Source organism: Cenococcum geophilum, assembly GCF_001692895.1.
Source record: "Cenococcum geophilum 1.58 unplaced genomic scaffold K441scaffold_124, whole genome shotgun sequence".
In the NCBI taxonomy this organism is placed as follows: Eukaryota; Fungi; Ascomycota; class Dothideomycetes; order Gloniales; family Gloniaceae; genus Cenococcum; species Cenococcum geophilum.
This window is the reverse complement of record NW_027137682.1, coordinates 9381-23240: the sequence shown is the minus strand read 5'-3', so window position 1 is coordinate 23240 and position 13860 is coordinate 9381. Positions and strand designations below refer to the sequence as shown.

The window sequence follows — 13860 nt, the reverse complement described above, 5'->3', positions numbered from 1 at the left end:
TTAAATTGTAGGATAATAAAAGTAAATTTATTGAATGGAGTTTTAGACTTGGATTTATAATTCTTCTATTACTTAAAAACCTTATTAACTTCTTTTCTTTTAAGAAAAACGTAGTTGTTAATTGAGTTTAAGTGAAAATATGCTCCTTATATTCTAAAACCTTCGCTAATCTATAATAGACCTTGCGAATAACTTCCTAAACCTATTATACCGCCTTCTACTACCGAATTATTTCTGTATCTATCTCCTAAAGCTCCCCTATAAAGTATTAGAATTTCGCCAGCTATGTTTTTACTTCGCCACTAGCTACTTAGCGTAAGACCAAACTTAGCGAATAGAAATTAAGATAACTCCTAGGCTAGGGCGAGAGTAGTCTATAGACGGAAACTATAGTAGGTAGATTTAGTAGATCTAAACCTACATTTGGGACATTATATAAAAGTTAAACTTTATAGAGAATCGATTGCTTTTAGTTAGACAGTATTAAATAAGATAGAATGCTGATAGGGAATAGAATGCCGAGTTGCCGGGCTATATCGTTAATAACGTTTCTTTACTATGCGAGTTGTTCTAGTTACGCTAGTGTATACGATATACTATATTAGGCTGGCAACGTCTTTAGATAATAAGCTTAACTAGTCTGCATTTCCTTTCTAAGATTATTGCGGCTCGCCTTAAGCTAGCTAAAAGGATGAGTTTGTATAGCCTTATACCTCTATCTTACGTCGCTATTTTAGGATTATTATGGCTAATAATAGCGAAAAGGAAGCCTTTATTATGGTATGCACTTAGTGTCTTTATAGAGCGTTTACCTAACACTTATATTTAGAGAATATTTAGATTATTATATCTAATTAGAGATAGCTAAGGTTATATAATCTCCGAACCCTTTTGGAAATGGCTAAATAGTTATACAATTAATAAGTTCCTTTATGGTAGGGAAAGGAGTAGAGAGTGGCGAGTATACGGATCTATATATTATATATAGTTATATAATATACCTAAGATGTATTCTATTTCCTATTTATATTATCCCCTTAAGCAGAAAGTAACACTTAATAGAGTTATTATAACCCCTAAAGATGTTTAAGCTTTCTACTTAAATTTAGATCTTTATAATAAATTAGCTTTTAGTAATAGCGGCTGGTTTTTCCACTAGCTCTTAGGAGATTGTATAGGCCTTATTAATGGTAGTAGGTAAAAGAGATTGCGTTCTAAGTTTAGTTACGTCTTTACCTATAGAGAAACTTTATATATAAGCCCTTCTATTAGCAAATATACGCATAACTATATAAGGATAATAATGCCGGCCATATAAGCAGCAGAGTTTATAATTTATATTTTTAGCACTTTTATAAAGTTTCCTTTTTTTTGCACTACTAATACCCTTTATAGTCCTATAATAGAAGAGGAAAAGAGCAAGCTCTAGTTAATAGGTTAGTAGAGTCTTGCCTTAATGCAATATATGCTTCTTAGAGGCATATATTGTTTTAGAATCTCGCAAATCTTCTATAGTGGGGCTACTAAAGAGCTTAGTACATTTTAAAAGGAATGGTCCGCCTTTAATAATAGGATATACTAATTAAGACGATCCCGGTTTCCCGTACCTCCTATAGTATTAGCTTAGAAGCCTGTTATAGAAGGGAAACTCCTTAAATCTAAGGTATTGTAAAAAATATATAATTTTTCCTTTTAACTCCGATGCTTATAAACTATTTTAGGTTTTGCAAACCCTAAGTAAGATGCTCTTTGCGAATCTGGATATCTCTTCTTACGTACTTATATAGTTAGTTACTCTCCTAGTAGAGAATTAGGATTAATAGTAAAAGCTTTATAACGAGATTTGAAATAAAGGAGTAAATAAGAATATATCTTTAAATGATTATTGTAATAGTAAGAATACTTTTTTAAGAGCTTGCTATCTAGAGTCTCTTTAACTTCGTCCTTTTATAGGTTAAGTTATCTATAATGCCGGGGTTTTAACAAAAGCTTATATAGGCTAGTGTTCTTAATACCTAAAAGTTCCCCTTTAGAAAAGACCCTGGGTGGTTTTTGGATACCTAAAAATATTAGGATCTTAAACTTACTATACTATATAAATTAGTACTTACAAGTTTTACAGACCTCCGTTGTTGTTAATGCGCTTAAGATTAATGTTAACAACCTATTCTGGGGGAAAGATAGTTAGGCCTTTAACCTAGATAGTGATCTTATTGGACTAGAGTGGAGTAGATTTGACCCTTAAATCCACTCTATACGCTGAGGAGGCGGTAGAGCTCTAGGACTCCAAGATGGCTCTAGATTAAATATATACTATAAATAGTAAGTCTTAGCAGAAGGTGAGGAAAAAGGTAAGGAAGGAAGAATATACTAAATTAACCCTAATTACAAAGCCTCTATATTAGAAGCTTCGTAATCTTCCACCTTAATCGCCTCCTTAAAGGCAGCGTATGCGCCCTTATTATGGCTCTTACTTTCGTTATTATCTGGCTCTATAACTATTAGCTTACCTAGCCTACCTAGCTCCCCTAGAAGTGCCTCTGCTACTATATTTACTGCTACCTTTGCTACTGCCTCTGCTGCTACCTTTATGGCTTCCTTTATAGCTTCCTTATATGCGGCAACTCGAGCCTTTAAGGCCTCCTTTAGTAATACCGTTTATAGTATAAGCTCTCCCTCTATAACTCTAATATCTATATTATTAAACGTGCCCTTATATGGAGGTCCGTACTAGTGGCGGAGGCACTTATTGGCCTTAATAATATCTATTTATAAGTAAGAGTAACGGCTCTCTAAGAGAATCTTATAGCTGCTAAAGAGCCGCTCGCACTTATCTGATATAGGCGGTATTATAAGTATATTAAGGGTAAACTAAGTAAGATTGGGCTGGCTCTTATAGCAATCTAGCCAGTATTATATAATGTTAAAATCGTTAGAGTTGCCTACGCGGAGGTAGTTTGTTTCTAAATATTCCTAGAGGTAATTAGCGATAGTAATAGGCGTAGTAGTAACGTTGTTAGGGTGTACCGTTTTAAGGCGCTTGTAATTACAAGCAGAAGTATAAATCTTTAGCTTTAGTAGCGGCTGTATAGAATCTTATACGTTTATTAAGGGCGTACCTTATAGCTTACCTTTATATTTAAGCTAGAGCTCTCTTATAAGAGCTTTAACTTTTAGAATCTAAGCCTTCTTATCTTTATGCTCCCCCTAGTTATCCTAAAACTACTATATCTTAAGTATTAGGTTAAGAACAATCGCCGCGTAATAGGCACTGGTATTATCTACCTTATAATAGTACTTCTTACACTTCTACTAAGTAGCCTCTAAGTAACCAGCTAATTGCTTATAGTTTTATAACTCTATAGTTTAATATCTTTAGGCGGCAAGCTTAGTAAACTTTTATTACGTTTTTTTAAGCTCTAGTAGAAGCTAATTAAGAGTTTAGAAGTAATCCGTAAGGCCCATATACTTGCCTTCTACTATAATAGTAGCCTTATAAAAAGCTTTAAGATAATTATATAGATGCTTAAGCTCCTACTAATAGCGTATAGAGAGTAGGTTATCTTTACTAAGTACTTTTACGCCTAAGCCTAGTATATACTCCTAGTAGAACTTTATAATATATTCCTTATAATTAAGGAAGTGAGAGATAGCTAAGAATAAGGAATTCTAATACGTTTAATTATTTTAAATAAGCTAGTAGGTATTAGTATTAATTTTATAAAGCTATTTAAATATTTAGATAAGATTATTTTAATTTTCCTCCGGTAAATTAATAATCCAAAACCAAGCTAATTAAACCCTTATCTTTTAATATTATATAGAAAATCTAACCTAGGACCTTAACACCAAAGCTCTATATAAGATCTTAGTATATACCTCTAAGCCGTTAAACTTAGCTAAAGTACCTCTAATTTTAATCCTTTTAAATACTATATAATACTAGGGGGTCATTTAAATATATTGTATAAGGTTATAAAGTAATCCAACAGCTCCGCGCTTCTTCTAAAGTAGCTCTATCCTCTTAAAATCCTAGTCGCAATACGTAGTAGCTAAATCCTTATATACCTTCTCTATATTAACTCCTATAATAAAGGCCTAGGCGTAAAGGTTTATAATATAACTAAAGTAATAGAGCCTATAGGCCTTCCTTTTCTTTACTAATATTCCTAGGTAGAGCGCTTAAAGTATTATATTAATATACGTATTATTTAACTCTACATTATCGGCTATAAAATACCTAATATTACTATAGATACTATAGTCTTTAAAGATATTAAGGAGGACAGCCGCTATATTCTTACCGCTATATTTACTAATAACTTCGCGAAGGCCTAATATAATATAGCGACGCTTACCGGCTTAATTAATAAAACGCGCAACTACACTAAGGACCCTAAGCGTATTTAGCGACGTCTAAAGATTAAAGAATATTAAGATTATACTACGGGCGTTCTTAAGCTCCTTTCTTAATTCACCCTTTTATATCTTAAACGCCTTAATTACCTAGCCGCGAATCGTTTTAGAGGCCTTTAGTAAGTACTTCTTAAGCCCTAGGTATATAAAGAATAGCAGCTAACGGAAATAGATATTTTTAAATTAGAAGAAGGTAATATAATAATATATAATCCATCGTACAAGTAGCTACTTAAAAGTATTAAAATTGCGACTCTAAATAAGCGACCTCTTAGTAGGATAATTCTCAATTATTAATTAAGCTGGAGCTGTCTTACCGTGCTTCTTTAATAAGCCTATAGCTTTATCTATATTATAATCCTTAATAAGATAAGTTAACGCGGTAGATCTTCTACTTAACACAATAGAGAGCTCCTACGTCTTCTTTAACCTCTTATAAATATAATAGTAGTAATATATAATTAAACCGTCGCCTTCCCTTAGCTATAGATCCTTACCCTAAAGCTATATAGGTGACGTGCGTTGCTTTATATGCTTTAGTTTCTTTATTAAGGCGTTATATTAAATATAGTTCTTGCCCTATAGCTTAAACTTAACTATCTCCTTTATATTATTGGCTTTCAAATTAATTAACTTTAGGGCGAGGATAACGTCGTTAGATAGTGGAGGTAGGCGTACTAAGAGAAATTGTTCTATCGCGGAGGTAGGAAAGTTAAATATAATACTATAATAGTAAGTATAGATATAGAGCCGCAACAGTAGAAGCGATAGTAGTAGTAGTAGGATGACTAGGTGTCTAAGATTCTATAGCTAATATACTACTTATTAAACAGTGAGTTAGTGGTAAAGTTAAGAGAGTTACTGATTGGCTTCTTCTTACGCACTGCCCTCTTAGTGCTCTATTCCTCCTTAGCCGTAGTTTAAATTGGGTATAGATCTAGAGCTCTAAGAGTTAAATCAGCCTTAAATCCACTCTAATCTACTAATTAGAAGGCTTAATCTAAATCCACATTAAAGCCGAATCTACATTGGAGCTCTAAATAGACCCCGCTCTAAGTAGATCACTAAATCTAGAAAGGTTTAACAATATTAAGCAAGTAGATATAAGTTAGAGATTATATCACCCTCTAATTTCTATTAAAATTAACTCTTTGATGTCACCAGCTCCGATACAATCTCTTTGCGTTTAGCTTTGGGACAAGAAAATGTTTAGGTTAATATTTCGCCGAAGCTATAATTAAAAATTTTGTAATTTATCTCCTAGATTAGTACGAATTACGTCTTTTGCTATTTAAATGTAGGAACGGAGAGTATAAGGTGGATAGTAGTACCTGGGTTCCAATTTCTAATGTAAAACTGGTCCTGGCGAAGCTTAAATAGGATTTATTAATAAGAAATGGGCTTTTTAAACCCGTTTCATTTCTGCCAATCCTAATTGTTGAAAGCTAAATAGAACCTAGTTTAGTGGTACTATAGGGGGAGTCCCTTCTGTTGAACGAACTTGTATATAGATTTATCTATAAAGAAAAGGAGACTATATATATATTAAGACGTCGTCGTTAGCTTCGTCAGATCTATAACGTATTTGGTTAATTAGCTAGAGCTTTAAATATTAGTCGTTTGACTAAGGACTGATGCGACTTCTAAAGTTCCATAGGTCAACACCTCCTCCCTATATAGATCCTTATCAATTTGATCCCTATACGAGTTTTAACACTAATTATGCACCTTATGTTAAGCGGAAACATATTAATGTCCTAGTGATTAGAAAATCTTTAATAGCTATAGAATTATTTATGGAAACTCTCTGGGACAGCTTAACCTCTACTTATTACTTAGTATAACACGATAAACTTTTCCCTTATCCCTTTATTATCCCTATTAAACGCCCTCTTTATGCCTAAATTTCCCCACCCTATTTAGCGCCCTAGCTATATAAGGCAACTCTACTATTCTCTCGCTCTATCCCTTTAATGTTGGATAGTTATTAAAACTAATTTCCGCCGTCACGGTAACCTTCTTATTTATAAGCGGCAGTATGGCAATATCCGCAATCGTAGGCCGCGTAGGTAGTGTAATGTATCGCTAGTCTGGCTCGCTAAGACGCTGGTCTAAAATTGTATATTTGTTGCGGATCTAGACTATGAATACAGATATTGCCGCATCGCCAACGTTTTTAGGCTTTAATATTAGCTAGGATTTACCGGTCGCGCTGAAATATAATATTAGCTACTTGCAAACTCCCTTAGGGTTCGTAACTATAGGAATCTTGGAAAGTCCTAAGGACTTATAGGCTTCGCAACCCTATAAAATGCAGAGGTACGGATTAGAGAGAGGAAGTGGAACGGCTTACCTAAGACCTGCGGTATATCCTATAAGCCAGCTTATAACGCTTGCTCTTTCCCTTAAACCTCTACCTCTAAATAAACCTTCCTTATTATACTTATTAGCCAGGTATAAAAGATAGGCTAAGCTATTAAACATATTAATAGGCTCTTTATAAGGCGAGGTTCCGCTATTAATAATTGTAATATCTTCTAGAGCGGGCACCATCTTATATAGATTTACTGTATAAAACTACGTCTTATTACTAGTAGAGTTAATTATATGGATAGAATGCGGTATTAAGAGTGCTTTAAGGAGGATAAGCGGTTTTACGGTATTGGCAGTTAAGGTTAGAGAAGCTGTTAGATTTAATAAATTTTAAGCAGATTAAAATTAATTAAGGAGCTAAATATAGGGATAAATATAAAGGGTGCGGGAGGTTAAAGTATTTGGGGTGGCAGACGGAAGGACGGAAAAGTTTTGCTAGTTGGGAATGTGTTACCTTTTTTAACGTATAACGTTATCCTATTATTGGCGATTAAGGGGTGCTAGGAGTAGTCTATATCTTTATTAGTAGTTATAGTGGGCTTCTAAGGTAAGAGTTAAATAATTTAAATTCTAAGATTTGATGGCGGCATATATGTAAAAAGTATGGTTTAATAAGTAGAGAGTTAAAGATTACTCTAGTGGCGTAGCAAGGTGGATATATTAAACATCTTAGTGAGTATTTTTATAAGGATTTTAAATATACTTCCTCCGAGCGCTCTAAATGCGTGAGTTTAAAGCTAAATTTAGGGGGATTTATAAGATATATATTACGGAGCTACTTAAACGCTTTAGTATTTAAATATTTGTTTTCTTTATATTTGAATTTCTTTAAATATTTGAGGAGGATATGTACACTTTTTAAGATATTAGATAATGCTATAACTGTATCTACCCCTATAAATACTCTCCTGTTAAGCCGACCTAAGTCTACTTTACGCTATCCTAAATTATGATTCCTATTATACTCTAGGAAAAGATATTCTATTAGGTTAGGAAATAGGCTTAAGTATAAGACATTTAAATGGTTTTTTTAAGAAAAAAAAGCCTACTCTATAAATAATATATTTAAATAATATATTCCCCGGCCGAAGTATGCTTAAGGGAATTAACATCCTAGCCCTAAGTTATATGTATGTTGTTCTCTAAGTGCCTATTTAAAGTAGTCCTATTATTTTCGCTCTCGCTTAATCTCTTAGTGGCTGTAGTAATTTGCGTCCTTATGTTGTTAAACTTAAGCGATAGGAGTTTAGGTAAGGTAATAAACTTTGGTAAGCTATTAAACTTAGGCGACTCTTTTGTAAACAATTTCTTAGATAATTAGTTAGTACTACCGCGTAAGCCGCGCTTTAAGGAGAAGCGGCTTGCGTTAAGTATACCCTTAGTATAGGAGCTAATGCAAGAGTTACGGATATAGATAAGGATGGGGGAGAATGCAGGAATAGAGATATAGATGATGCTATAGATAACTTTAAGAATCTTAAGGAAGAAGGATAACCATATTAAGGCAGTAGTATTAGATTTATTAATTTTTACTAGGCTAATAAGATAGCTAACGCGCAAGATGGAGTAGAGGGTGGTACTATAATAATATTAGGCTAAAGAAATTAGAGGAAGTAGTTTAACTTATATAATTCTAAGGAGGAAGATAAAGGACAGGTAGATCTTGTAGGATATTTTTGCGTAAAGCTTCTAGACTAGATATAAAGGAAGTAAAAGGAAAAAAAAAATTAAGGATAATATGAGCAATGCCTCCTTTACCGCAGTTCTTAGATTGGGAGATGTAGTGGCTTAGTTCTGTTGGGATCTAAAGCTTTACTAGTAGGATATATTCTCCTATAATAGCTCTAAAAAGGGAGAACTACTAGCTAGTAACTATGGCTATAATAGCCTAGAAGGCATATTTTATCTATAGATATATAATGCTAAAGATGCGGATATAGAAAGATAAGATTAATAATTGGGTAATAATAATAGTACTTCCCTAGAGAATCCTAGAAGTTATTACTCCAGACTATCTATAGAGTATTAGTTAGGAAAACGTGTTATTAATATTTAAATTACCTTTATAAATATCTTAAAGTTTTTAGGACTTAGCTGTGTAATAGATACCCTAAGTCTACCCTATATAACGTAAACGATAATATCGGCGTATAGAGCGTAAGTAAGCACTAAGCTAAGTGTAACTAGCTAGTTATCTACCTATAGCTTTTACTTTATTAAATGTTAAGAGTAGAGTCTTATATAAATAGCTAGAGTTGTAAAAGGGAGTAGGATAGCTAGAACTATAGTTAAGGTAAGCTGGGGTCTATTTTTAGGTACAAATTGCTAGACGTTTATAATTATGACGTTCTGCTATTAGATATATAGAAAAGAAGTAGAGTAATAGAGATAAAACCTAAGAAGTAATGCTATAAGAACCTAAGAGTTATATAGAAGAACGCAGGTATAGGAAAAATAAAATCGTCAATTGGCCTACTATATACTCTAGCCTAGTAGGGTGGAGGGGTAGATGGATAAAGGGTAGAACGCTTAGAGGACTAATTAGCTAAGCGATAAGCTAGAGTAGTATAATTCCGGGCTACGGACTTGTAGGGTATGTTGGACCCTAGATTGAAGGCGTATTGCTTTAGTCCTAAGGTGGTCCTTTGCTTACTAAGGTCTGTAGTTTGAAAAGCTTATAAGCCTTGTATAGGTGTTCTATTTTAACAAACTGTACTAGACCCTGACGTTAACGATATCCTATAATTATAGCGTGTGGCTTCGGCGATTAACAGCCCTATGTTGAAGGTTAAACGTTTTGGTAACCGATTTATACGGACTTTTTCCACCTACGTCCTGGCTCCCGTTCTCTAAGGTAATGTGTACAGACTCTACTATTTTCGGTAGTGGCCCCGCGTAGGCTTGGAATTGGCTAGCCACGCCTTTAATGGTTCCGTATTTACTATAGCGTTAAACACGAGAATATAGATTTTTAAGAAATACCGACACGGCCTATAGGGTTGTATAATTCGTGTTTAAAAAATAGCTTCTTAAATTGCTCTCTAGAAAGGATACTAAGTATCTATATAGTAATGAGGGGGGAGTATATGGGGAGGTTAATGCGTTCTGTAATCGGCACGGACTTTAGTTCTGCTAGTACCCTAGGCCCTAGGCCTGGTATACCTAGCTAGCGCGTCCGTTGCTTGTCTTAGTAGCGCGACACCTATAAAGAATGCAGTTTCTTAATACGTACGTCATCCTATCTAGAATAGGTAGACTGAGTAAACTAAATATATAAGCATTATGACTATCTTATTTAGTGTACCTTAGCTCTCTATTAGCCTAATAGAGAAACTTAAAGCTTAGCGCTATTCTTGGCGGATAAAATAATTTGCTATTTTGCGAGTATACTTACTAAGCTTTGGTCTTTAATGGCTTTAAAGCCTAAAATATTTAAGAAGGTTAAAATAACTGCCTCTACTACCTTATCGCTTATATCTTATTTAGCCTTCTCTAGCGTATACTTTGCTAACTTCTTAGAACCTACCCCTCTATCTACCTTACTTAGTACTTCTTATTTCCGCAGATCCTAGACTAATTATGGCTCCCTACGCGTAAGATAAGGCTGAGGCTGTAACTATTTACACTGCCTTTAACGAGGCTATAGAGAAGAAAGGCTAAGATAAATATATAAGACTTTGTAAGTAATATAAACTATTTAGGATAGCTGTTTAAGACCTTATTTAAGTCCCTATCTCTAAAGACGCCCTAGTTTACATTATTGACTCCGCCACTAATAATAGAACTTAGCTAGTTAATATCTCTACTTAATTCCCTAATGCTACTCTAGTGGGCGCCAATAATAATCCTATACATTTTAAGCAGATTAAGAATTTACCTCCTAGTATTAGCTTTAAGACCTAGTTAATTTTTAACCCTTAGCCCACTAAGGATAAAAATGCGTATAATCTTGTTTATTAGCAGTGCTCTTATTAATATTTAATATTAGGATTTAGCCATATTGATATTGTATTGAATATTAATTTAATATTGAAAGATATTGAAAAGATATTAAATATTGAATAAGTACAGTTTTGGTATAGTGTTTTATTTAAAAGTAGGCTCTATACGCCCCTAGGCTCTAGTAGAGCTTTAAAATAGCTACTCTCTTATGACTACTTTCTTACCACTATTGTTACCTTCGTGATCCTTAGCGTGGTATAGTAGATATTGGCTACGCTTTAGATTCTACTAAGGCCTCTAAAGCCTCTTATACTACATTTGTTGCTATAAGCCTCCCTTTAGCGGTAATATTACTTAATAGCTAGCTCTTTAAGCACTCCGTATATTTAATATTAGTACTCCCTAGTAATATACGGTCCTATAAAATTGTTTGCTGTATACCTAAAAAGACTTACTCGGCCTCTGCCGATATTGACGGTATAGATAATATATTAATTGCCATTTAAGAGAGTTATAGGTAGTTGGCTCTGCGAGCTAGATTAAGCTACCACTATAGTGATGTACCTTAAATTAAAATAGGCTTTAAGTTAATAAAGTTTTTATACTTATCCTCTACGCTGCTAGTAATATTAAGCATGTATATATAGAGCTTGGTCTTAAAAGGCTTAGTAGAGTAATTAGTAGAAGTGGCTTTTAGTTTAACTTCGTGATGTATATATTGCTCCTCTTAAAGCTTTTTTACTGCCGTAAACGATTTCTTATACTACTTCTTATTCTAGTGCCTTTTAATATAGGTCTTCTAACGCGAGGGGTAAAGGAGAATTAAGGCGGCGTATATAGAAGTATTATTAGTAAGCTTATAGTATTTATTAAAGGTATGCTAGTTTGTAAATATAGCAGAGAGGAGGCGTTAATTTAAGCGGTATTGATTTTATAAAACTAATTAACGGAGCCTTAATTATAACTAAAAAGCTTACCTTTAACCGCTTGTAGTGTTTAATAAGTATATTTATAGTATATAGCGTCTAGTTAATTAATAAGAAGTTGCCTTAGTTTATTATTATAACCTTATAAAACGGCTTTAAGAAGGCGTACGTCTTATTAATAACATTTTAATCCTCCGGTAAGAGGTAGTTGTCTTTTACTTCCTTATACTAACTCTAATAGTACGTATTAATTGCCGTTTGAACTTTCTTACTCTTAATAGCTTTAAGTATAGTATACTATAAGTTCCACCGAGTATTATTATCTAAAGGAATTAATTGTCTAGCTAAGGTTTTAAACTCGTTCTAGTGAGCCTCTAACGCGCGAATATATATAATAAGGTTGTAAACTCTACTAAGTATACCAATCTCTTTCTAGCCTATAGCCTTTGCTTCCTTTATCTTTTATATAAGCTTCTTATTAATTGCTAAGTTCTTATTAAGCTAAACTTGCCAAAGGGCTTCGTTAATTGCGTCTTTATCTTTAACGTAGAGGAAGGCTTAGAGGGTAAGGTTAATAATATAGCTATTATATCAAATTCGGTGGTGAACTAGGTCCTAAAAAGGGAGCCCTTTTTCCTAAAGGGCTGTAGAAATAAAGCGATATATCTTATTGTTTAAGCCGTGATTATTGCTATAGATATAGCCAATATTACCTAAAACCCTATAGCTCTTAGCAATACAAATAAAGGCGACGGCCTAGTCCTTACTACTGTGTGAGGGGAGCTCTAGTAGAGTAAGTAGAGCCTTCCGTAACTACTTTATTTCCGCTTTAATAAAATAGGCAACGATCGCTTAAAAGGAATGGTGGTTTGGCGACGTCCATATATTAATTAAGAAGTAGATTTTTAAGAGAGAGCTTTAAAGCTTTGCTTTGAGAATCTCGCGATATACTATGTACGATTGCTTAATTAACTTTAGTATAATTGCCGTCGCATTAATTGCAACTTCCTTAGTAGTATAATTGACTGTTATAAGTAACGCGTGTAGCTCTGGCCAGGTAGCTGTATTATATAGTAGATTTCGTAGAGTAATAAGCTATATAAGAGCTTTATTAAAGGCGTCGCGATTAATAGTGGCTTAAAGAGTTCGTTTTTTTTAAGCTTCGTGATTAACCTATCTGGAGGCTTGTAAACTATTTAGTATATTTAAGAGGCGCTTCTCTTATAATTGCTTTACTCGAATCTCTCTACCTTAAATCTCTATACCGTGCTTTTTATCTAGGTGGGCGCGAATAGATGTTAATAAGGTAGAGTTCTATTCGCATATTAAACAGTACTATATTTAATTCTTGCCGTCGCGAATAGCTTTATAAGGGAGAGGATTACGGGCAAGCCGCTATATAGAAGTAGCTAACTAGCGCCTTTTATGAGGCGACTTTGAGGTGGTTATATTTGGTGTAGAGTCGCTTAACACGTCGTTGCCGCTAGAGTAGGTAAATCGATTAGAATTGAGCTTAGAAATAGTAGAGGAGAATGTATCTTCGTCCTTAATTACGTCCGTAGATAAGGGAGGTATGGCGTTAATTAAAGGTAGAGTGTATTAGGGTCAGGCTCTAGGGGGGTATAAAACTTGTTAAAATTGACGATGTTATGTGCGATGACTTGTAAGATCTAATTTAATGCTTAGTAATTTTTACTTTCTATAGGTTTACTTAATAAATTTTAAATGCGTATATATTGTAAGCAGGCCTAAGAGTTATTTACTAATATATCTTGCCTTATTTTTACTACCTTAACTCTAAAAATCTTCAATATTTAATATCTTTTAGTATTAAACATATTATATTAATATTGACTTTGACGTTTAATATTCAATATTGAAAATTTAGTAATTAATATTTGATATTGATAAGAGCACTATTTACCAGCGATGTATTCTTATGCTGTTTAGTCCAGCCTAAGGATAGGCTGCGATTAAAGGGCTTTTTGGCTTAGTTAAGCTAGGCGGTTACTATTAGCTAAATAGGTATTATGACAAATAATATAAGCTAGCTAATAGGTAGAGATATAGAATTGAATAATTGATCTGTTTTATTTAAGGTGGCTCTAAGAGCCTTAATATATATAAGAGAATTAACCCCTTATAGGAGTCCCTAGAGAGTGATGATATAGGTTAAACTTAGGCTAATACTAGCTAATACTAA

The 13860-nt window shown here is 33.6% G+C and overlaps 1 protein-coding gene across 1 annotated transcript; it reads left to right on the top strand.

Moving 5' to 3' along the window:
- Nucleotides 1–2122: 2122 nt before the first annotated feature.
- Nucleotides 2123–5634, top strand: K441DRAFT_598782 (uncharacterized protein; the record flags this gene model as incomplete). The annotated part of the gene is made up of 3 exons (XM_067645127.1): nt 2123–2183; nt 5461–5513; nt 5581–5634. Coding segments are annotated over 3 exons (168 nt in total), but the record flags the coding sequence as incomplete, so codon positions are not given.
- Nucleotides 5635–13860: the final 8226 nt, after the last annotated feature.